Source organism: Ranitomeya variabilis, chromosome 1 (genome assembly GCF_051348905.1).
Source record: "Ranitomeya variabilis isolate aRanVar5 chromosome 1, aRanVar5.hap1, whole genome shotgun sequence".
NCBI classification, from domain to species: Eukaryota; Metazoa; Chordata; class Amphibia; order Anura; family Dendrobatidae; genus Ranitomeya; species Ranitomeya variabilis.
The window spans coordinates 588,998,623-589,025,344 of NC_135232.1; the positions used below are offsets into that span (position 1 = coordinate 588,998,623).

Here is a 26,722-nt window from a genome sequence, read left to right on the forward strand (position 1 = left end):
CTATCGCATTAAAAGGAAAGATGATGGCTTCTACATACCTGTGAGGATATTACGATTTATTATATGCTATATGCTATTATTATATGCTATTATATGTTACTATATGTTAATCTGTTAAACAATTGTTAATCATTATCAAATTTTGTTTAAAATGGACAGCGTGTCCACAATGTTGTTCTTACCTTTCCCCAAACTCACCCTCCCCTACCTCCCTCCCTCTCCTTCCCCTATTCCCTTGTGAGCTGACTCCACATGCTAATATTAAATTTCAAAGATATAATAAAATTATTTGAATAAGTATGATCACAGGTTACCTTTCCCCAAACCCATCCCCCCTACCTCCCTCCCTCTCCTTACCCCTATTTCCTTGCGAGCTGACTATATGATTATTTCCACATGCTAATATTAAATTTCAAAGTTATAATAAAAATTATTTCAACGAGAAACACTTAATTCATTACGTGGCATGTACCTCTGAATGACTTCAAAAATTCCATGACTGTAATAAGACTAGTGTAAACAATGCCAGTCTTCATGAATCAGTCCCATACTGATAGACCAAGGACAGATCTGAGCACAGTTTAAAGTTTTAGAAAAAATGTAAATATACAACTGCCATAGACAGGATTTCTTCTGATGTGCCTCACTTTTATGGTGATGTTTCAGAAAAAGGATGACATACTACAGCATCTAAGCTGTTTGACAGAAGGAGGGGGATCCCTCTGTCAGTCCCTGGTCTCCATGCAACTCAATCTCAAGGGGTGAAGGATTCCGTTCAGCAGCCATCAACCTAAATAACCCCATACACATTGGATTGTCAGAAACATCCAGGAAAAAAGTCCTTTTCATGAAGAGAAAATATAAAGAAATAAATCGCTCTTGAAATGCAGAAATTACGTAAGATAAATTTCTTGGACATCAAGGTCCATAACACATGGGCCCAATAGATAAATCCTGTCACTTTGTACATCAAACTTAATAAAAGGGAGCACTGGAGGAAGATGCACCAAATTAATTAACACTAGGGCTACACGGTGACTGACAGCAACCTCCAAAGTTTGCTCTGTGCCGATGCTACATCGCGGTGCTAAAATCAACGGCTGGGAGTCATCCTGTATTAAAGACTCCCTCCTCTTAAGGGAGTCGTCAAAGCAACAATGTTCATTAGTGTGTAGTTTCTCCTATTTGTGAGTTGCAAGAACCCCTTTTCCTGGTGTAGCCAGTGTATTGAACCAAAATTCCTGGTCCCGGTGAAGCCAGTGTTCTGAACCAGCTCCCCTGGCCCGTGTACGGCCAATGCATGAACCTGATCCCCTGGTCCCAGTGCGGTCTATACTTGAATATTGTCCCCTGGGTTCATGTGTGGCCAGTGTCTGAACCTTCTCCCATCGTCTGTGTGCAGTCAGTGCCTGAATTTGCTCCCCCTGGTTCCGATGTGGCCAGTCTTTTCCCAAGTCCTCTGGTCCCAGAGTGGTCAGTCCTGTTCCCGAAGTCCCTTGTTCCCAGTGTGGCCATTGCCTGAACAAGGACCCCCCGGTCCAATGTCAGCGAACCTGATCCCTGGGTTAGGGGCTGCAGTACCGGGATCTGCCTATGAGTAGTGCCAGTCTCCACCATCAGGAGCTCCAGTGAACACCTGGTAGCCGCTTATCTAAGTCCCTTCCAAGGTAGGTCTGACACACAGACCTACCAGTCTGCCTACAGTGGGCCCACATATTCACTTGCGCCATCATTGGGCGTAACACTATGCTGATGTACATAAGGATGGAATGGGGATTCTGGAGTTTATTCTCAAGGAAAACGTGTAATATGTTTTGAGGAAACTGGATGATACAAAGTTTTGTTCTCATGGTGAAACCTTACATCCATGCCTGTGCTGAAAGAAATGCCCATGGACTGTCCCAATAAGTGAAGGCAGATAGTTAATCTCATCAACTGGAGCCCTCCACTCACCATGCTGAGAAAGTGGGGGAGGAGTGTGAGAAGCTGGCCATGGACTTTTTCTAGCACAGAGCACCGGTACGTCGATCTTGTGTTTATGTTGTGTTTATTAGAGATTTGCTTGCTCATCAGTTTAAAATGTTCAAATCTCTCCAGGAAAGTGTTTAGCCTCACAAATCAATGTTTCCAGTCATTGACAGTAAGCAAAGGAAGACATGTGGGCTGGATCTCATGTATACCTAAAGCCTACATTAGTATTTCTGTCCTGTACCTGCTGGGAGCATGTGTCGTTGCTCCTCTCTGCCTTGGGCTGCAGACAGGCTGGCGACTGGGTTTCTGGAACAATCTTCAGAAAATGTTTAAAGATGGAGGGTGTGAAAACATCTGCCCATCGAGGAGGCTGATCCCAGGAGAGTGAGAACAGTAAGCCATGTCTAGTGAGTGAATTGGTGTAGTGACGACAAGGAGCGAGGATCTGTTGCTGAGGTTCTGGTGCCCATGTTTGGATGGGCTATGGAGATTGGTTGCTGGCAGGAGCTGGATACATGTGCTATGGTCATGTTATTGGTCGTCTGGATTTAAGGAACTATCCCAAGGACTGTTGCTGTTGGTTGGAGCAAGATATATGTGCTATGGTAGTGGAATCTGTCATCTGGAGGAGAGTGGACTGTAACTACAAACTATACTGGAAGGAGATACATAAGCTGAGGGCCAACCAAAAGTTGGGAGACAGAGAGTATCACCTGGTTTGAGGGCTGTGGAACTACTGATCCTGGGTTGGCATCTTATGGACTGGGGACAAAGTATTTTGGCCATCTACCCAGAGTTGTAGTAAGATCGTGGACCTAAGGAATAAAAAATAGTTGCATCGTTTACCTGCCTAGGTGATTATTATAACCCTCAACCTCATTGTCATGTGTTTACCGCAACAGAGAGGAGCCAGAAGGCTGCAGCGTCTGATTTCTCGCACTGCTGCACTGTTTAAAAGCATTCACCTTCATATTAAATGGTGCAGGTTTCATTTAGCACTTCAGGGGTTAATCTGCTCAGTTGAGAGCTCTTGGAAGCTTTCCTGCATTAAGGCTATGTGCACACGTTGCGGATTTTGCTGTGGATCCACAGCGGATTTGCAGCTGCGGGTCCGCAGCAGTTTTCCATGAGTTTACAGTACCATGTAAACCTATGGAAAACAGAAACCGCTGTGCCCATGCTGCGGAAAAAAACATGCGGAAAAAAACATGCGGAAACGCTGCGGTTTACATTCCGCAGCATGTCAATTCTTTGTACGGATTCTGCAGCTGTTTACACCTGCGGATTACTATAGAGGAGCAGGTGTAAAACCGCAGGTGGAATCTGCACAAAATCCGCATAAAATACACGGTAAATCCGCAGGTAAAACGCAGCGCCTTTTACCTGCGGATTTCTCAAATCCGCTGTGGAAAATTCCGCAGACCTCAAGAATACGTGTGCACATATCCTAAGGCTCTCAGCAGTTTACAGTTATATAATCAGGGGCCAAGCTAGCGCTCATTGCCAGAGCTAGATTATGCTGCATGGTTAGGAGATGGTGGTTTGTGGCTGTTGTTTGAGAAGGTGTTTGGTGGATTTATCTGAGACTGTTGCCATGTTTTGGGAGTGTGCTAGTTCCCCTCCTTCTATTTTGGTTTACCCCATCCTCCACTCCCCCGAGTTTACCTCTGTTGTTTTTGTGGGTATATTTGTATGGTTGGTATTTTCCTTTACCAATGTTTGTATTGTTAGTCTGGTTGGTGTATTACTGTATACTCTTCCCTGGGTGGAGGAAGGGTACAGAGTGAGGGCAGATTCAAGAGCTAAGGAAAGTGTTGTGAATTAGACTTTTTGGCTCCCTCTTGTGGTTACTAGTGATATGACTCTGGGATTGTCTTTCCTCAGTTTGGCACCCACCTGGGTCGTTAGTCCAGGGGTGTTGCTATATAAACTTCCTGGATCCTTAGTCCAGTGCCTGGCATCGTTGTAATCAGATCCTTTCTGTTTGCTCCTGTCTGCTGTCCTGGTTCGTGCAAAATTAAGCTAAGTCCTGCTTCTTTGTTTTTTGGTTATTTGCTTTGCTCTTATTTTTGTCCAGCTTGTACTAAATGTGATTCCTGACTTTGCTGGAAGCTCTAGGGGGGCTGGTGTTCTCCCCCCGGGCCGTTAGACGGTTCGGGGGTTCTTGAATATCCAGCGTGGATATTTTGATAGGGTTTTTGCTGACCATATAAGTAATCTTACTATATTCTGCTATTAGCTAGTGGGCCTCTCTTTGCTAAATACCTAGCTCATTCTTACGTTTGTCTTTTCCTCTTACCTCACCGTTATTATTTGTTGGGGGCTTGTATCCAACTTTTGGGGTCTTTTCTCTGGAGGCAAGAAAGGTCTTTCTTTTCCCTTCTAGGGTTAGTAAGTTCTCCGGCTGGCGCGAGACGTCTAGAACCAACGTAGGCACGTTCCCCGGCTGCTGCTATTTGTGGTGCTAGGATTAGATATATGGTCAGCTCAGTTACCACTGCCCTATGAGCTGGTTTTTTGTGTTTGCAGACTTAGTAATTATTTCTGAGACCCTCTGCCATTGGGGTCATAACAGTATGCCAGGCCAACATTGAATGTTTAATGCATTGCAGAAGTGGGATAATAAGAAAGGAAATTCTGAGTTTTTTTTTTTTTTTTTTTCCTCTCTTCCTCCCCTTTACCTCTGCGTGGCTTGTGCTTGCTGCAGACATGAATGTCCAGACCTTGATTACAAGTGTAGACCAGCTTGCTGCTCGTGTGCAGGGCATACAAGATTTTGTTAGCAGTAGTCCAATGTCTGAACCTAAAATACCTATTCCTGAACTGTTTTCTGGAGACCGATTTAAGTTTAGGAATTTCAGGAATAATTGTAAATTGTTTCTATCTCTGAGACCCCGTTCATCTGGAGATTCAGCTCAGCAAGTTAAAATTGTTATCTCTTTTTTACGGGGCGACCCTCAGGATTGGGCTTTCTCGCTAGCGCCAGGAGATCCGGCATTGGCAAATATTGATGCGTTTTTTCTGGCGCTCGGATTGCTTTACGAGGAACCCAATCTTGAAGTTCAGGCAGAAAAAGCCTTGCTGGCTATTTCTCAGGGCCAGGATGAAGCTGAAGTGTATTGCCAAAAATTTCGGAAATGGTCCGTGCTTACTCAGTGGAATGAGTGTGCTCTGGCCGCAAATTTCAGAAATGGCCTTTCTGAAGCCATTAAGAATGTGATGGTGGGTTTCCCCATTCCTACAAGTCTGAATGATTCCATGGCGCTGGCTATTCAAATTGACCGGCGTTTGCGGGAGCGCAAAACCGCTAATCCTCTGGTGGTGTTGTCTGAACAAACACCTGATTTAATGCAATGTGATAGAATTCAGACTAGAAATGAGCGGAAAAATCATAGACGTCAGAATGGGTTGTGTTTTTACTGTGGTGATTCTACACATGTTATATCAGCATGCTCTAAACGCCTAACAAGGGTTGTTAGTCCTGTCGCCATTGGTAATTTGCAACCTAAATTTATTTTGTCTGTGACTTTAATTTGCTCATTGTCTTCTTACCCTGTTATGGCGTTTGTGGATTCAGGTGCTGCCCTGAGTCTTATGGATCTGTCATTTGCCAAGCGCTGTGGTTTTGTTCTTGAACCGTTGGTAAATCCTATTCCTCTTAGAGGTATTGATGCTACGCCATTGGCGGAAAATAAACCGCAGTTTTGGACGCAGGTAACCATGTGCATGACTCCTGAACATCGGGAGGTGATTCGTTTTCTTGTTCTGCATAAAATGCATGATTTGGTCGTTTTGGGTCTGCCATGGTTACAGACCCACAATCCAGTCTTGGATTGGAAGGCAATGTCTGTGTCAAGTTGGGGCTGTCAGGGAATTCATGCTGATTCCCCGCCGGTGTCTATTGCTTCCTCTACTCCTTCGGAAGTTCCTGAGTATTTGTCTGATTATCAGGATGTATTCAGCGAGTCCAGGTCCAGTGCTCTGCCTCCTCATAGGGACTGTGACTGCGCCATAGATTTGATTCCAGGTAGTAAATTTCCTAAGGGAAGACTATTTAATCTGTCTGTACCTGAGCATGCCGCAATGCGTTCGTATATCAAGGAGTCTCTGGAGAAGGGGCATATCCGTCCATCCTCTTCCCCTCTTGGTGCGGGATTCTTTTTTGTGGCCAAGAAGGACGGATCTTTGAGACCTTGTATTGACTATTGGCTTCTGAATAAAATCACTGTTAAATTTCAGTATCCTTTGCCTCTGTTGTCGGACTTGTTTGCCCGGATTAAAGGTGCCAAGTGGTTCACCAAGATAGATCTTCGTGGTGCGTACAACCTTGTGCGCATTAAGCAAGGAGATGAATGGAAGACAGCATTTAATACGCCCGAAGGTCATTTTGAGTACTTGGTGATGCCTTTTGGGCTCTCTAATGCTCCCTCAGTGTTTCAGTCCTTTATGCATGATATTTTCCGGAAGTATCTGGATAAATTTATGATTGTTTATCTGGATGATATTCTGGTTTTCTCTGAAGATTGGGACTCACATGTGGAGCAGGTCAGGATGGTGTTTCAGGTTTTGCGTGAGAATGCTTTGTTTGTTAAGGGCTCAAAGTGTCTCTTTGGAGTACAGAAGGTTCCTTTTTGGGGTTTATTTTTTCCCCTTCTGCTGTGGAGATGGACCCAGTCAAGGTCCAAGCTATTCATGATTGGACTCAACCCACGTCAGTTAAGAGTCTTCAGAAGTTCTTGGGTTTTGCTAACTTCTACCGTCGTTTTATCGCTAATTTTTCTAGCGTTGTTAAACCTTTGACGAATATGACCAAGAAAGGTTCTGATGTTGCTAACTGGGCTCCTGCAGCCGTGGAGGCGTTCCAAGAGTTGAAGCGCCGGTTTACTTCGGCGCCTGTTTTGTGCCAGCCTGATGTCTCACTTCCCTTTCAGGTCGAAGTGGATGCTTCTGAGATTGGGGCAGGGGCCGTTTTGTCGCAGAGAGGCCCTGGTTGCTCGGTAATGAGACCATGTGCTTTCTTCTCTAGGAAGTTTTCGCCTGCTGAGCGGAATTATGATGTTGGCAATCGGGAGTTGCTGGCCATGAAGTGGGCATTTGAGGAGTGGCGTCATTGGCTCGAGGGTGCTAAGCATCGTGTGGTGGTCTTGACTGATCACAAAAATTTGATGTATCTCGAGTCTGCTAAACGCCTGAATCCTAGACAGGCCCGCTGGTCATTGTTTTTCTCCCGTTTTGACTTTGTGGTCTCGTATTTACCAGGTTCAAAGAATGTGAAGGCTGATGCTCTTTCAAGGAGCTTTGTGCCTGACTCTCCTGGAGTCGCAGAACCAGTTGGTATTCTTAAAGAGGGAGTTATCTTGTTGGCCATTTCTCCTGATTTGCGACGTGTGTTGCAGAGATTTCAGGCTGGTAGACCTGACTCTTGTCCACCTGACAGACTGTTTGTTCCTGATAAGTGGACCAGCAGAGTCATTTCTGAGGTTCATTCCTCGGTGTTGGCAGGGCATCCGGGAATTTTTGGCACCAGAGATCTGGTGGCTAGGTCCTTTTGGTGGCCTTCCTTGTCACGGGATGTGCGGTCATTTGTGCAGTCCTGTGGGACTTGTGCTCGAGCTAAGCCTTGCTGTTCTCGTGCCAGCGGGATGCTCTTGCCCTTGCCTGTCCCGAAGAGGCCTTGGACACACATTTCCATGGATTTCATTTCAGATCTCCCGGTGTCTCAGGGCATGTCTGTCATCTGGGTGGTATGTGATCGCTTTTCTAAAATGGTCCATTTGGTGCCTTTGCCTAAGCTGCCTTCCTCTTCCGATTTGGTTCCTGTGTTCTTTCAGAATGTGGTTCGTTTACACGGCATTCCTGAGAATATTGTGTCTGACAGAGGATCCCAGTTTGTTTCCAGGTTCTGGCGATCCTTTTGTGCTAAGATGGGCATTGATTTGTCATTTTCGTCTGCCTTTCATCCTCAGACTAATGGACAAACGGAGCGAACTAATCAGACTCTGGAGGCTTATTTGAGGTGTTTTGTTTCAGCAGATCAGGATGATTGGGTGACCTTCTTGCCGTTGGCTGAGTTTGCCCTTAATAATCGGGCTAGTTCCGCTACTTTGGTTTCGCCATTTTTCTGCAACTCTGGTTTCATCCTCATTTTTCCTCGGGACATGTGGAGCCTTCTGACTGTCCTGGGGTAGATTCTGTGGTGGATAGGTTGCAGCAGATCTGGAATCATGTGGTGGACAACTTAAAGTTGTCACAGGAGAAGGCTCAGCGTTTTGCCAACCGCCGCCGCGGTGTGGGTCCCCGACTTCGTGTTGGGGATTTGGTATGGCTGTCTTCTCGATTTGTTCCTATGAAGGTCTCCTCTCCTAAATTTAAGCCTCGCTTCATCGGTCCTTACAAGATATTGGAAATCCTTAATCCTGTGTCCTTTCGCTTGGATCTTCCGGTGTCGTTTGCCATTCACAACGTGTTCCATAGGTCTTTGTTGCGGCGGTACGTTGTACCTGTGGTTCCTTCTGTTGAGCCTCCTGCTCCGGTGTTGGTTGAGGGCGAGTTGGAGTACGTGGTGGAGAAGATCTTGGATTCTCGTCTCTCCAGACGGAGGCTTCAGTATCTGGTCAAGTGGAAGGGCTATGGTCAGGAGGATAATTCCTGGGTGGTTGCTTCTGATGTGCATGCGGCCGATTTAGTTCGTGCCTTTCACGCTGCTCATCCTGATCGCCCTGGTGGTCTTGGTGAGGGTTCGGTGACCCCTCCTTAAGGGGGGGTACTGTTGTGAATTAGACTTTTTGGCTCCCTCTTGTGGTTACTAGTGATATGACTCTGGGATTGTCTTTCCTCAGTTTGGCACCCACCTGGGTCGTTAGTCCAGGGGTGTTGCTATATAAACTTCCTGGATCCTTAGTCCAGTGCCTGGCATCGTTGTAATCAGATCCTTTCTGTTTGCTCCTGTCTGCTGTCCTGGTTCGTGCAAAATTAAGCTAAGTCCTGCTTCTTTGTTTTTTGGTTATTTGCTTTGCTCTTATTTTTGTCCAGCTTGTACTAAATGTGATTCCTGACTTTGCTGGAAGCTCTAGGGGGACTGGTGTTCTCCCCCCGGGCCGTTAGACGGTTCGGGGGTTCTTGAATATCCAGCATGGATATTTTGATAGGGTTTTTGCTGACCATATAAGTAATCTTACTATATTCTGCTATTAGCTAGTGGGCCTCTCTTTGCTAAATACCTAGCTCATTCTTACGTTTGTCTTTTCCTCTTACCTCACCGTTATTATTTGTTGGGGGCTTGTATCCAACTTTTGGGGTCTTTTCTCTGGAGGCAAGAAAGGTCTTTCTTTTCCCTTCTAGGGTTAGTTAGTTCTCCGGCTGGCGCGAGACGTCTAGAACCAACGTAGGCACGTTCCCCGGCTGCTGCTATTTGTGGTGCTAGGATTAGATATATGGTCAGCTCAGTTACCACTGCCCTATGAGCTGGTTTTTTGTGTTTGCAGACTTAGTAATTATTTCTGAGACCCTCTGCCATTGGGGTCATAACAGGAAAGGTACATGGCCCCGGCGTCTTCATCATCAGAAATAATCAAGGGAACAGGACGAGCTAAGGTGCCCCTAGCGCTAGGGACAGGGAAGGAGCCCTGGTCCTGGGACACCTGACAACAGAGTTGCGACACTCAGATCTTCAGAACAGCATAAAAAAAGGACTCAGGGATTTTTTTTTTTTTTTTACATTAGTTAGTTTCACTTTGAAGGATCAAAACATTTTGACTTAGTCCAAAATACCAACGAATCAGAGTCATGGAAATTTTCGGAAAAACTTTTAATAAGCAGCATTCCACACTTGACCCTTTTTTGCCAGATGGGACATCTGCTCAAAGCATGCAGTCAATGAGGAGGATTGTGCTTCATCAAAATACATACTTTGGACCTTGGAACTGCTAAAGCTTCAAGGTCAAATTGCTCTGGTGGAATTCACAAACCCCTGTGCTCCATCTCTGCAAACACCCCTCCTTTCCGTAAAGAAGATAAAAAAAAAAAAGAAGGATACAGCAAAATTCCAACTCGTTCTTTCAGACAAGCTGCGTCACACAAGCCTATGGCAGTCACCATGTTTGTGATATCACTGCTCATTATTGTATGTAAGTATAATTTTTCAACTTTATGAACCATTTAACTTCTCTGCTACAACATAATCACAAATATTGCAAATGATTATTAAAGGATTAGTGTTTTTCATGATGTGTCAGTCTACGAGAACATGGACTGTCTGGGGCAGACTGAGCAGTAAACAAAAGTTAGGCAATCCCCTAAACTGCATTTTAACAAGTGGGGGAATACAAGCCATTCCTCTACCTACTAAACAAAGAGTACGGTAATTTTTTTGTACCAACTCCTGAAACAGTTACTGAAGCAGATTACCTCTCACTCCATTATTACTCCGTTAACATAAGCTCCAGGTCTCACAGCAAGAAATATAATCTTTCATGTGAGGTAGAAGTAGTATTATAGTAGTTATACTCTTGTACATAGCAGAAGTATTATAGTAGTTATATTCTTGAACATAGGGGACAGTATTATAGTAGTTATATTCTTGTACATAGGAGCAGTATTATAGTAGTTATATTCTTGTACATAGGAGCAGTATTATAGTAGTTATATTCTTGAACATAGGGGACAGTATTATAGTAGTTATATTCTTGTACATAGGAGCAGTATTATAGTAGTTATATTCTTGTACATAGGGAGCAGTATAATAGTAGTTATATTCTTGTACATAGGGGCAGTATTATAGTAGTTATAGTCTTGTACATAGGGACAGTATTATAGTAGTTATATTCTTGTACATAGGGGCAGTATTATAGTAGTTATATTCTTGTATATAGGGAGCAGTATAATAGTAGTTATATTCTTGTACATGGAGCAGTATTATAGTAGTTATATTCTTGTACATAGGGGCAGTATTATAGTAGTTATATTCTTGTACATAGGGGCAGTATTATTATAGTTATATTCTTGCACATAGGGGACAGTATTATAGTAGTTATATTCTTGTACATAGGGGGCAGTATAATAGTAGTTATATTCTTGTACATAGGGGCAGTATTATAGTAGTTATATTCTTGTACATAGGGGCAGTATTATAGTAGTTATATTCTTGTACATAGGGGCAGTATTATTATAGTTATATTCTTGCACATAGGGGACAGTATTATAGTAGTTATATTCTTGTACATAGGGGGCAGTATTATAGTAGTTATATTCTTGAACATAGGGGACAGTATTATAGTAGTTATATTCTTGTACATAGGGGCAGTATTATAGTAGTTATATTCTTGTACATAGGGACAGTATTATAGTAGTTATATTCTTGTACATAGGGGCAGTATTATAGTAGTTATATTCTTGCACATAGGGGGCAGTATTATAGTAGTTATATTCTTGTACATAGGGACAGTATTATAGTAGTTATATTCTTGTACATAGGAGCAGTTTTATAGTAGTTATATTCTTGTACATAGGGACAGTATTATAGTAGTTATATTCTTGTACATAGGGGACAGTATTATCTACTGTATAATTGTCTAAGGGTCACTTCCGTCTTTCTGTCTGTCCTTCTTTCTTTCTGTCACGGATATTCATTGGTCGCAGCCTCTGTCTGTCAAGGAATCCAAGTCGCTGATTGGTCTCGTCAGCTGCCTGTCATGGCTGCCGCGACCAATCAGCGACGGCCACAGTCAGATTAGTCCCTTCCTACTCCCCTGCAGTCAGTGCCCGGCGCCCGCATACTCCCCACCGGTTATACACACACCCTGCAGTGTGCGCTGGGCCTGGCACTGCATGTCCTGTGTGCCACGGTCTCCCCCCGCAGACCCCGGTAGTGCCAGTCTCCTGCCCGCACACAGCTCAGGTGGTGGGCTCCACACTCGCACCAGCCTGGCACACCGCCCTCAGCCTCCCAGGCCCGTCCCCTGCTTACCGTCACCCCGTACTTGAGAGCGATGCCCTGCAAGGTGTCCCCGGGGCTGGCCGGGTGCTCTATGTACCTCTCGGCCCAGGGCGCTGTCACGCTAGCCGTGCTCCCGTACGAGCGTGTTTTGGTCCGGGCCAGGCTCAGAGACATCTCCGCTTCAGATTCGCACTCCGAGCTAGGAAATATGGTGTATCCGAGCTGGCTCCCCGCATCCCTGTGCGGCTGTAGCACCAGGGACAGTCCCGCCATCTTCTGCGGACGAATACACGCTCCGGTAACGGTAAGAGCACTACATGTACTGAACTGAAGCCTCCACTGCCAGCATCACCGCCAGCCGCCGGCAGGGGGCGCTCCTCTGATCCAGCACGGGGAAGCGCGGCCGTGTTATCCCGGGACACCCGGTGTGGAGCACGTGTCCGGGAATGCTCCACCCGTGGCGGCATCTCCAGGCTGCACGGTGTGCACGGCGGACATGCTGCGACCTCAGGACACATTAGTAGCATTCGTCTTATTTACTCTATCAGTGCTGTTAGTATTACTCTTATGTTATTTTGTGTTATACTTACTGCTATTTTTTGTACTGTTATTAGTATGCGTTATACTACGTGACTGGGCAATATACTACGTGACTGGGCAATATACTACATGGCTCTGTGCTGTATACTACGTGACTGGGCAATATGCTACATGACTGGGCAATATACTACGTGGCTGGGCAATATACTACGTGGCTGTGCAATATACTATGTGGGCTGTGCAATATACTACGTGGACATGCATATTCTAGAATACCCGATGCGTTAGAATCGGGCCACCATCTAGTAGTAGTTATATTCTTGTACATAGGGAGCAGAAATATAGTAGTTATATTCTTGTACATAGGAGCAGTATTTTAGTAGTTATATTTGGGTACTTAGAGGGCAATATTATAGTAGCTATATTCTTGAACATACGGGCAGTATTATAGTAGTTATATTCTTGTACATAGGGAGCAGTATTATAGTGGCTATATTCTTCTACATAGGGGCAGTACTATAATTGTTATATTCTTGTACACAGGGGCAGTATTATAGTAGTTATATTTCTGTACATAGGAGCAGTATTATAGTAGTTATATTCTTGTACATAGGGGACAGTATTATAGTAGTTCTATTCTTGTACATAGGGAGCAGTACTATAGTAGTTATATTCTTGTACATAGGAGCAGTTTTTTAGTAGTTATATTTGGGTACGTAGAGGGCAGTATTACAGTAGCTATATTCTTGTACATATGGGCAGTATTATAGTAGTTATATTCTTGTACATAGGGAGCAGTATTATAGTGGCTATATTCTTGTACATATGGGGCAGTATTACAGTGCTTATATTCTTGTACATAGGGGGCAGTACTATAATCATTATATTCTTGTACATAGGAGCAGTATTATAGTAGTTACGGTATATTTTTGTACATAGGGAGCAGTATTATAGTAGTTATATTCTTGTACATAGGGGGCAATATTATAGTAGTTATATTCTTGCACCTAGGAGCAGCATTATAATAGTTATATTCTTTTACATAGGGCAGCCTTACGGTAGTTATATTCTTGTACATAGGGGCAGTACTATAATCGTTATATTCTTGTACACCGGGGCAGTACTATAATTGTTATATTCTTGTACACCGGGGCAGTATAATAGTAGTTATATTCTTATATATGAGAGCAGCATGATAGTAGATATACTACTGTACAATGGAGCAGTTTTATAGTAGTTATATTCTTGTACATATTAGCTGTATTTTAGTAGTTATATTCTTGGACATAGGAGCAGTATTAATGTAGTTATATTCTTGTACATAGGAGCAGTATTATAGTAGTTATATTATTGTACATAGGATCAGTATTATAGTACTTATATTCTTGTACATAAGGGCAGTATTATAGTAGTTATATTCTTGTACATAGGGGGCAGTATTATAGCAGCTATATTCTTGTACATAGGGAGCAGTACTACAGTAGTTATATTCTTGTACATAGGAGCAGTATTATAGCAGTTACATTCTTGTAAATAGGGAGCAGTATTGTAGCAGTTATATTCTTGAACATAGGGGCAGCATTATAATAGTTATATTCTTGTACATAGGGGCAGCATTATAGTAGTTATATTCTTGTACATAGGGGCAGTATTATAGTAGTTATATTCTTGTACATAGGAGCAGAATTATAATAGTTACTAGATGGTGGCCCGATTCTAACGCATCGGGTATTTTAGAATATGTAAGTAGTTTATTTATGAAGATTTCAGATTAATGCAATGAATAGACAGGATTCGGCAGGCCGGCCGCGACCAATTAGCGAAGGCCAGACTGCGCCTGTCGCTGATTGTTCGCGGCCGGCCACGTAGTATATAGCACAGCCACGTAGTATATAGCACAGCCGATGTAGAATATAGCACAGCCCACGCAGTATATTACACAGCCCACACAGTATATTACACAGCCCACGTAGTATATAGCACAGACCACGTAGTATATAACACAGCCCACGTAGTATATAGCACAGCGCACGTAGTATATTGCACAGCTACGTAGTATACTGCAGAGCCACATAGTATATAGCACAAGCCACGCAGTATATAACACAGCCCACGTAGTATATAGCACAGCCACGTAGTATATAGCACAGCCCACGCAGTATATTACACAGCCCACACAGTATATTACACAGCCCACGTAGTATATAACACAGCTCACGCAGTATATACCACAGCCCACATAGTATATACCACAGCCCACATAGTATATAGCACAGCCCACGCAGTATATAACACAGGCCACGTACTATATAACACAGCCATGTAATATATAATACAGCAACGTAGGATATAGCACGCCCACGTAGGATAAAGCACAGCCCAAGCAGTATATAACACAGGCCACGCAGTATATAAAACAGCCCACGTAGTATATAACACAGCCCACGCAGTATATAACACAGCCCACGTAGTATATAACACAGCCCACGTAGTGCATAGCAATGTGGGCTCCATATCCCAGTAAAAAAAGAATTAAAATAAAATATAGTTATATACTCACCTTCCGGCAGCCCCCGGATCCAGCCCAGGTCTTCAGCGATGCTCGTCGCGACGCTCCCTTCCCAGTAATGCCTTGCAACAATAACACGTGATGATGTAGCGGTCTCGCGAGACCGCTACGTCATCTCCGGTCATTACCGCAATGCATTCTTGGGACCGGAGCATTGCGAGGAGCGGGAAAGGCTGGCGCGGACGACGGAAGGTGAGAATATAATGATTTTTTTTATTATTATTATTTTTAACATTATATGTTTTTAATATTGATGCTGCATAGGCAGCATCAATAGTAAAACGTTGGTCACACAGGGTTAATTGCACCGTTAACGGACTGCGTTACACCGTGTTATGCCGTGGTGTAACGCAGTCCATTTAACGGACTTCTGAAACGCTATGTGGGCGCTGACTGGAGGGGAGTATGTATGGGGCACTGACTGTAGGGGAATGTGGAGGGGTGTTGTGAACTGTGTTTCTGGGCTCCCTCTGGTGGTCACTAACGGTATTGTGTTAGGCATGTCTTGTTGCAGGCCTGAGCTCCAGCTGTATCGTTAAGCAGCGGGTGTTCCCTATTTAAGTCTCTTCTGGACTCAGTCTCTTGCCTGGCATCGTTGTATCCAGACCTATATGGTCTCCTCCGGATTCCTTTCAGTCTGTCTCATGCAAGAAAAGCTAAGTCCGTTTTGTACTTTTGATCATTTGCATTTTCCTGTATTTTTGTCCAGCTTACTTATATTTGATTTTCTGGCTCGCTGGAAGCTCTAGGGGGCTGATATTCTCCCCCCGCACCGTCAGTCGGTGTGGGGGTTCTTGAATATTCAGCGTGGATGTTTTTGTAGGGTTTTCTGCTGACCGCATAGTCCACTATCTATTTTCTGCCTATCTAGACTAGTGGGCCTCACTTTGCTGAATCTAGTTCATCTCTACGTTTGTGTTTTCCTCTTGCCTCACCGTTATTATCTGTTGGGGGCTTTCTATCTCTTTGGGGTTCAATTTCTCTGGAGGCAAGTGAGGTCTTATTTTCCCTCTAGGGGTAGTCAGTTCTCCGGCTGGCTCGAGACGTCTAGAACCAACGTAGGCACGTTCACCGGCTGCTTTTAGTTGTGTGTGTTAGGATCAGGTATGCGGTTAGCCCAGTTTCCACCTCCCTAGAGCAGTATTTAGGTTTTTGCTATCTTGCCGGAATATCAGAGATCCTCTACCACTGGGATCATAACAGAGGGGGCACTGACTGGAGGAGAGTAGGGAGGAGCCAATTTGCGGCCGGACTGTGCCTGTCGCTGATTGGTCGCGGCCGGCTGGGCGCGACCAATCAGCGACGCGGGATTTCCGCGACAGACAGACAGACGGACGGAAGTGGACCTTAGACAATTATATAGATATTCTTGTACATAGGAGCAGTATTATAGTAGTTATATTCTTGTACATAGGAGCAGTATTATAGTAGTTATATTCTTGTAATAGTGGCAGTATTAGAGTTGTTATATTCTTGTTCATAAGGGGCAGTATTATAGTAGTTATATTCTTGTACATAGGAGCAGTATTATAGTAGTTATATTCTTGTGCATAGGGGCAGTATTATAGTAGTTATATTCTTGCACATAGGGGACAGTATTATAGTAGTTATATTCTTGTACATAGGGGCAGTATTATAGTAGTTATATTCTTGTACATAGGTGCAGTATTATAGTAGTTATATTCTTGTACATAGGGGGCAGTATTATAGTAGTTATATTCTTGTACATAGGGGGCAGTATTATAGTAGTTATATTCTTGAACATAGGGGACAGTATTATAGTAGTTATATTCTTGTACATAGGGGCAGTATTATAGTAGTTATATTCTTGTACATAGGGACAGTATTATAGTAGTTATATTCTTGTACATAGGAGCAGTATCATAGTAGTTATATTCTTGTACATAGTGGCAGTATTATAGTAGTTATATTCTTGTAATAGTGGCAGTATTAGAGTTGTTATATTCTTGTTCATAAGGGGCAGTATTATAGTAGTTATATTCTTGTACATAGGGGGCAGTATTATAGTAGTTATATTCTTGAACATAGGGGACAGTATTATAGTAGTTATATTCTTGTACATAGGAGCAGTATTATAGTAGTTATATTCCTGTACATAGGGGCAGTATTATAGTAGCTATATTCTTGTACATAGGGACAGTATTATAGTAGTTATATTCTTGTACATAGGGGCAGTATTATAGTAGCTATATTCTTGTACATAGGGACAGTATTATAGTAGTTATATTCTTATACATAGGGGCAGTATTATAATGCACTTCTTTTTTTTTCAGCATTAATCGTGGAAAATGCAGGTAAGTACATTTTTTTATTGTCTATACTAATGAAGGATAATTTTCTAAATGTTCCCAATACAAACCGAAGTGATAAAAGAAAACTAACGGTTAGGAAAAAATCCTAACTTAAAAAAGTTCTGCGTTAGGAGGTCCTTCAGACTATCTATAGGGGTAGTATTATAGGATTTCATTTAGTTGTATGTTAATAACATGGCCATGTCCATTTCTTGTTTTACAGGAACAGTAGTCAGCCCTGTGGTGACTTTTAACCCAAACTTGAATAAGATCTTCACAGGAGAGTCCCTACAGATGACCTGCAATGTGAACTCTACTGAACAAGGAAATGTCACATATTACTGGTTTAAAAACGATTACTGGATACACTCTGAGAAAACATTTACAATATCATCTGCACTAACATCAGACGGTGGAAATTACCAATGCCAGACGAGTACTACTGATCGAAGTGACTCTACAAAACTGGAAGTCCACAATGGTCATTATCACTAAAACAGTATATTGCATTATATAAACAACAAAAACTTACATGTAAAATCAACTATATAAAATAATTTATATACCAATCTGTTTATAGGAAGAAAAAGGGAAAAAGTCAGCTAACACAGCTGATGCCAGGGGTCCGAGGCACAGACAGGTCAGCAGTGCAGCAGGAATATCAATCGAGTGAAGAAAAATGGATCCAGCTCCAGAAATCCCATTAAACAAATGTTTATTGAAAATTCTTAAAATCCATTATAATCATAGTAGCCGCCCACTAACACTAAAGGGGAGAGTTCACACTTGCAGATGCGTTTCAGACCCCAAGGTCTTTAGTCATTGCTTTAATGCAATGACTAAAGACCTCGGGGTCTGAAACGCGTCTGCCAGTATAAACTCCCCCTACAGGGTTAGTGGCTACTATGCTGTTATAATGGATTTTAAGAATTTTCAATAAACATTTGTTTAATGGGATTTCTGGAGCTGGATCCATTTTTCTTCACTCGATTGATAATTTATTTATAGGATCTCAACTTCCCCACCTATCTGGGAAAATGCCTTTGTCCCTGTGCTATATGCTAATTGGTGCGGTTCAGTCCGATGGGTGTCTCTGGTCTGTTCTCTGCGCCTCCCTTATCCACACAATCGTCAACCCTCCTGCCTTGACTGACATGGTTGACATCTTCTAAGTCATCTATGGTCTGTTCAAAACTCGCGCCTGCAGACTTAAAAAAAAAAAAACACAAAATTTGCTCTGGAGCAACTTGCTGTATGGATGACATCAGCTATGTAAATCGAGACAGGAGATGGTGCACAACACAGACTAGCAACACCTATTTGACCGGAATGATTCACAACGGTGTGGGAGGATTATAAAGGGTTATTTTCTTAGATTTGTGGGGGAGCTATGCTCTTGCAAACAAGTTGGAGGGGTGCTGTTTAAGATAACTTAAAGGCCTTGTCCAAAATTTTAACATTAATGAACTATCCTTGGGATAGGTCATCAATGTCTGATCCGTGGGGGTATGACACAAAGCCCCCCCACTGATCAGCTGTTACCGGCCAACATAATAGTGGCCACAGCTGGGTACTCCACATCCACCACCTATTGCTTTGAATAGGTGGCGGATGTGGAGTACCCAGCACAGCCACTATGCAGTCGACAGAACTGTGCTATATAGCTATGTAACTGAGCAATTCCATCCTCTGCCGACACCAGAAACATCTAATCAGCGGGGGTTCGGTGTGTGGAATAGGCCATCAATGTAAAAGTCCTGGACTACCCCTTTAAAGGTTGTGAATTTAGCTTATATAGGAAAAATCTGGTGACAGGTTCCCTTTAATCATATATGCCAATTAGGTTGATATTGATATGGCCAAGAAGCACAGTTCACTGTTCCATTTATTTGTTTTTCACGCCCTGTCTCCCTCACTGGTGATTGACATCATTGCCTTGCCAAAAGTTTCTATGCAGTCAAGGCTTGCGCCAGGCAAATTCATCAGTGAAGGAGGTGGGGATATGGAAAACCAGTGTACAGGAGCTCTTGGCTACACCCAGGGTGCACTGAGTACCCTAAATAACATCTAATATATAAAGCTGAATGTGTGTATGTGTGTATGTATGTATGTATGTATGTGTGTGTGTGTATGTCCGGGATTGGCATCTGAACCGTCGCAGCTACAGCCACAAAATTTTGCACAGTCACACGTCTGGACCCCGAGAGCGTCATAGGCTATGTTGTGAGGCGAAATTTTAACCCCGCGCGTTCCAATTCACCAAACAATGTTGCCCCTATCTACATATTGGGGAAAAAATGAAAGGAAAAGTGTCGGAGGCAAATTAACAGCTGCCAGATGTGAACAAGGGGGACTTAAAGAATGAGAGCGATGGCGCCAAAGAGTATATACTGTACAGTTGCTAAGGTGGGGCCCCGACATGGGATAATCACCACACCACCACGGGGATATGAACACACACACAAAATGCGCCACACACTACCACGTGCTCGAACACATATATCACCTTCAGCACACTTTTCACCACACATACACCAACCTCGCCACATAAAAGTCGAAACACAAAAGTCGCCGCTCAAAACTCGCCACGCGCAAAACTCGCCACACGTGCAAAACTCACCTCATGGAAAACTCGCCACACGCAAAACTTGCACACGCAGAAAAATTGCCACATGCACAAAAGTTGCAACACATGCAAAAGTTGCCTCACACAAAACTTGCACATACTCAAAAGGCACCACACATAAAACTCGCCACGCGCAAAACTTGCCATGCGCAAAACTTGCTGCACACAACTTGCTACACTAACCTGTCACATGCAACTCGACACACAAAAAGTTGCTACACGCATGTCGCCACACAAAACTCATCTCACAAAAGTCGCTACATGCATGTCGCCACGCGCAACTCAACACACACAACTTGACACACGAAACTCGCCCTAAAACACACACAAGTCTGGTATTATCCTTCAAAAATAAAAATCTGATTAATAAGCAGACAAACTACAAGAGCAACAAATGTACCATATAGGAATCCGGCAGCTGTCAGTCACATGACCTGTCTATTATGTGTATGTGTGAGCTAATATATACTGCCAGGGGGTGGGCTTACTGTTGGCTGGGGATTTATCAGGCTGCCAATTTAGCTTACAAATACTGTGGTAAAAATACTGACCAAATAACGTGTGAACGAGGGCTAATACAGGAGGAGATGACATACAGATATATACTATATACAGGGGGAGATGACACACAGGTATATACTATTTACAGGGGAGATGACACACAGGTATATACTATATACAGGAGGAGATGACACACAGATATATACTATATACAGGAGAGATGACACACAGGTATATACTATATAGAGGAGGAGATGACATACAGGTACATACTACATACAGGAGGAGATGACATACAGGTATATACTATATACAGGAGGAGATGACACACAGGTATATACTATATACAGGAGCAGATTACCTACAGGTATATAGTATATACAGGAGGAGATGACATACAGGTATATGCTATGTATAGGAGGAGATGACATACAGGTATATACTATATACAGGAGGAGATGACACACAGATATATACTATATATAGGTGAGATGACACACAGGTATATACTATATACAGGAGATTACATACAGGTATATCTAATATATAAAGCTGAATGTGTGTATGTATGTATGTGTGTATGTCCGGGATTGGCATCTGCACCGTCGCAGCTACAGCCACAAAATTTTGCACAGTCACACGTCTGGACCCCGAGAGCGTCATAGGCTATGTTGTGAGGTGAAATTTTAACCCCGCGCGTTCCAATTCACCAAACAATTTTGCCCCTATCTACATAATGGGGAAAAAGTGAAGGGAAAAGTGTTGGAGAAAAATTGACAGCTGCCAGATGTGAACAATGGGGACTTAAAGAATGAGAGCGATGGCGCCAAAGAGTATATACTGTACAGTTGCTAAGGTGGGGCCCCGACATGGAATACTCACCACACACGGGGATATGAACACAAACACAAAATGCGCCACACACTACCACGTGCTTGAACACATATACGACCCTCAGCACACATTTCACCACACACACACCAACCTCGCCACATAAAAGTCGAAACACAAAAGTCACCACTCAAAACTCGCCACGCGCAAAACTCGCTACATGCAAAACTCGCCATATGCAAAACTAGGCTCACGCAAAACTCGCCACACGTGCAAAACTTGCACACACAGAAAAATTGCCACATGTACAAAAGTTGCAACACATGCTAAAGTTGCCTCACACAAAACTTGCACATACTCAAAACGCACCACACATAAAACTCGCCACGTGCAAAACTCGCCATGCACAAATCTTGCTGCACACAACTTGCTACTAGTGTTGAGCGATACCGTCCGATACTTGAAAGTATCGGTATCGGAAAGTATCGGCCGATACCGGCAAAGTATCGGATCCAATCCGATACCCGATACCAATACAAGTCAATGGGACTCAAGTATCGGACGGTATTCCTGATGGTTCCCAGGGTCTGAAGGAGAGGAAACTCTCCTTCAGGCCCTGGGATCCATATTAATATGTAAAAGAGAGAATTAAAATAAAAAATATTGCTATACTCACCTCTCCGACGCAGCCTGCACCTTACCGAGGGAAGCGGCAGCGTTCTTTGTTTAAAATTCGCGTGTTTACTTCCTTACGTGAAGTCCCGGCTTGTGATTGGTCGCGTGCCGCCCATGTGGCGGCGACGCAACCAATCACAGCAAGCCGTGACGTAATTTCAGGTCGTTCAGTATTTTAAAATTACGTTCCGGCTTTGTGATTGGCTGCGTCGCGGTCACATGGGCGACGCAACCAATCACAAGCCGGGACGTCACGGGAGGCTGGACACGCGCGCATTTTAAAATGCGCGCGTGTCCAGCCTCCCGTGACGTCCCGGCTTGTGATTGGTTGCCTCGCGGTCAACCAATCACAAGCCGGGAGGCTGGACACGCGCGCATTTTAAAATGCGCGCGTGTCCAGCCTCCCGTGACGTCCCGGCTTGTGATTGGTTGCGTTGCCCATGTGACCGCGACGCAGCCAATCACAAAGCCGGAACGTAATTTTAAAATACAGAATGACCTGAAATTACGTCACGGCTTGCTGTGATTGGTTGCGTCGCCGCCACATGGGCGGCACGCGACCAATCACAAGCCGGGACTTCATGTAAGGAAGTAAACGCGCGAATTTTAAACAAAGAACGCTGCCGCTTCCCTCGGTAAGGTGCAGGCTGCGTCGGAGAGGTGAGTATAGCAATATTTTTTATTTTAATTCTCTCTTTTACACATTTTTACATTAATGTTGTTTCGATACCGATACCCGATACCACAAAAGTATCGGATCTCGGTATCGGAATTCCGATACCCGCAAGTATCGGCCGATACCCGATACTTGCGGTATCGGAATGCTCAACACTACTTGCTACACTAACCTGTCACATGCAACTCGACACACAAAATGTTGCTACACGCATGTCGCCACACAAAACTCATCTCACAAAAGTCGCTACATGCATGTCGCCACACGCAACTCAACACACACAACTTGACACATGAAACTCGCCCTAAAACACACACAAGTCTGGTATTGTCCTTCAAAAATAAAAATCTGATTTAATAAGCTGACAATCTACAAGAGCAACAAATGTACCATATAGGAAATACGGCAGCTGTCAGTCACATGACCTGTCTATTATGTGTATGTGTGAGCTAATATATACTGCCAGGGGGGAGGGCTTCCTGTTGGCTGGGGATTTATCAGGCTGCCAATAGCAACCAATCACAGCTCAGCTTCTATTTTGCTACAGTTAATTAACCTGAGCTCTGATTGGTTAATATAGGCAACAAAGACATTCTCAGTATAACAAAGCTAATATATGTTGTGAAATGCTTCTATTAGCTTAGTTTTTGCCTTTTAATAATTACATTTCTATCTATTTGTTTTGTGGTTTTTGCGTGCAGAATAAATTTTTGTTAACACATTCTATTTTGCTAACAGCAGTCATTAACCCGGGCGAAGCCGGGTAGTACAGCTAGTATTTGATAAAACTTCATCTTATGCATAACAGAGGCAGTGATTAGAACACTTAGGTGTGATCTTTACAGTGGCCTTATCGCCTACAAGGCTCTGCGCTTACCGTAGTTTGTACGATCAGGTCAGTCTGAGCGACTTCCTTAGAAAGATAGGAACTTTGAAAACACAGTAGATGAGTTTAGTATCATAAGGGAAGCTTTTACTAAATTTTGTGCCATTTGTAAATCTTCATGCACCGTCATCAGGGCTGGGCCCTTAAAATTAGCAGACTTATAAGATGTGTAAAAGATTAAACTATCTTATATATTTGACGTTTGATGATCACAGCTAACAGTATCTCTTAAATATGAGTAGAATTTGTGATATACATTAATCCAGAGCCGATATTGGTACGAGAGCAAATTTTTTTTTGGCCTCCTCCTACTTCAACAGCCCACCATGGTTTTTAAGAGTAAAGCTCCACCATATGCTTTCTATAGGCGTTGGACAATCGATCGGCTGGCAGCTATCTTGCCCAACTCTCCCCTACACAGGAGTGCTCTCTCTGCCGGGTGCTCCGGTGTTCTCTACGAGAGCTAAATATCTCTCTTGACTGCAGTCAGAGATCAGGCGTGCCGGATCTTTATCTCCCATGACATTATCTGTATGGCTAGAGTTGGGGCAGCCTATGCACAGACTATATCGACTTAACTCTCTAATCTAAAGTGTATGGGAGCCTTAAGAGACACACTTGTTCCAATCTATTAACTCAAAGTGGCACTGTAGTTGATATGGAAAGAGGTTTTCCAAAACAGTTTTTAGGAATGTTCCAATCTTATAGTGAAATGGATTTTTACTAAAAACGCATTATCTTTCTTCTTAGGCTATGTCATCTTACAGACGCCTCCTAACGTTTACGAAGGAGACGACATCATCCTTCGATGCCACCATTACCCTGGCCATCCAGCAAAGCAGGCTATATTTTTCAAGAATAATGCAGTTATAAAAGACTGGGGTTCTGAGGATGAATTACACATCGACAACGTTAACATGACATTGAGTTGCAAATACAAATGTACAAAGCAGGTCAACCATCATCTATTATATTATCAGCATTCAGATGAAACCTCTGTTTCAGTTCAAGGTAAATTATGTTTCATTTCTATATCGGAGTTAAGACAAAAGCTTACAATTGATACAAAAATATCATCTCCACCCATCAGGCTTTTACAGCATATCTCATAAAGAGTAGCAGACATTGATGCTAACTAGGCAGCACCACAATCAATCTTTAAGACTAGTGCTAATTAACAGGCCTTCCTACAGCATGTCCTAAATCTTCTACTTTTCCATTCATATAGCTGTATGATTGCTTTTTAATTGCAGATTGATTTTATTTTGGAGCACAAGCAAGTTATTAACTTTCATTAGCTCTTTTAGAAAGTCTAACAGAGGGCACACATTCCCTCAACCTCAACTATTCACTATAGATTAGAGCTGGTACGTATCGATGCACGTGTCGGTCAAAAGAGTAATCTTTGACAACAGGATAGGAGCCGTGAGACCTGCTTCTTAACTAATGGCATGCCATCTTTTGAATAGCTGGCCTTATGAAATGTCCCATTCCCGTCATGCCAGGCCAGCTAATCAAAAGAAGAGCTGCAGATGACCCTATTTAAGAAACGGATCTCATGGTTCCTGTTCTAAGAAGAGAGATTACTGCCATGGGTTGTGCGAATCGACTTGCACCAACCCGACTATTCACCATGACATCTGCAGGTATCAGTGCCTTAACCAGAAGCTATGTATATCAGTCGAGCTCCTGCAGCTGATCAGAAGGGTACAGAACTGGTACCCAAGGGATCGCCATGATGGAGATATTCATCACAGGGCACTAAATAAAAAATGCTCATGATGGATAAAAATCTCCGGAGTGTTAAGTTGTTTAAAAACCACTTATACATTTTTTTGTATATCGTATTACTACTTTATTAGTCATTGGACAAAGCTAACAGGGCATCCAACATCTTTTGAGTAAATCCAGGGAATATCCGCTTGCCAATCAAAAATCACTTTAGAGAAAAAAAACACTGCACATACCTTTTGAACAATCAATTTTTTTTTGCATCTGTAAAAAAAAAAAAACCAAAACTTAGCATTCCCTTCAACTTTTGCCAATAAATAAATTGGGAATCACAACATGAAGTAAATGCATCTGCTTAAATCCATTACATACTATGTACAGCATAGCCTAGAACGTATTGTGTAAACTAGTCTCTACGGCTTACATATGAGTGTCCATATTTCTTGGTGTTGATTTTACTTTCTAGAACTCTTCTCACTTCCAACAATAAGTCTGAGCCCACAGTTAGTGAAAGAAGGTGACCAGGTGACCCTCACGTGTCACACAAGGCTTAGTCCCCACAGGCAGACCACAGAGCTACAGTTTGCCTTTTACCGAGAGGGACAGAATATTCGGGAATTCAGCTCGACCAATAAATATGAAATTCTGTCCGCAAAACTGAGCGATTCTGGGGATTATAAATGCGAAGTCCAGACGTCTAATCACAGAATAAAGAAGGCGAGCACAACCCTGACTATGCAAGTGAACAGGATCGGAGAGCGTGGTGAGTGGGACCATCAGAGATTGTTAATTATGGCATTACACAGTGCTCGGGAACTTTACTTTTCATCTAGCCATAAACTTCGGTCATACATAGATATGCATTTAAAAGTGCTGGATTTCCATTAGCTTTTGGAGAGTAATTTTTGGAAGGGAACAATCGCAATGAGTATCATTTTGTTTTCTCTGAAAGCACTAACTTTAAAGGAATAGTCCCAAGTTTGGAAGTTATCCTTTTTCATAGCCGAAGGGATAACTTCTTGATCGCTGCGGTCCTTTAACACAAATACAGCCTTAGTAATGTCAAAGTGACCTCAACATATACAATAAGGATAAACAGATGGTAGCAGTTTTCACTGCTGTGCTGTCACAAGCTGTGACAACTTCTTACTATCCTAATTGAACACGAAACGGCTGCTGCATTCCCAGTTTCAGCTTTTATGCAGGCTGATACTCCGTCCTGATTGGCTGTGCTATACCGTGTCATGCGATAGCTACAAAGCATTATAGGGAGGCCTGGGGTCATGTGAGCCTTCAATGCTTGATCTGCAAAATGGTGGAGAGCATTTTTTGGGCTAATCGCAAATTATTTGAATTTTCCGGGTGCAGTGAATATTCAAGAACTTTGACACAAATTCAATTCAAATCAGTTCACTTGACTGAGCTCAGGCTTAGAGGTGATCTTCTCAGATCCTTTTAGCTGGTTTACAC

The 26,722-nt window shown here is 43.1% G+C and overlaps 1 protein-coding gene across 2 annotated transcripts in view; it reads left to right on the forward strand.

The window, feature by feature from the left end:
- Positions 1-9,856: 9,856 nt before the first annotated feature.
- The window catches only part of LOC143769528 (high affinity immunoglobulin gamma Fc receptor I-like), a 31,130-nt gene continuing 14,264 nt past the window's right edge, over positions 9,857-26,722 (forward strand). Inside the window, exons 1-5 of one of the 2 annotated variants that reach the window (XM_077258180.1) lie at positions 9,857-10,097; positions 17,309-17,329; positions 17,550-17,807; positions 24,272-24,532; positions 25,719-26,015. In XM_077258180.1, coding sequence (XP_077114295.1) covers positions 10,055-10,097; positions 17,309-17,329; positions 17,550-17,807; positions 24,272-24,532; positions 25,719-26,015 — 880 coding nt within the window. In that variant the 5' untranslated portion in view covers positions 9,857-10,054. The remainder of the gene's footprint in view (positions 10,098-17,308; positions 17,330-17,549; positions 17,808-24,271; positions 24,533-25,718; positions 26,016-26,722) is intronic. The other variant, XM_077258171.1, reaches the window with a different exon arrangement.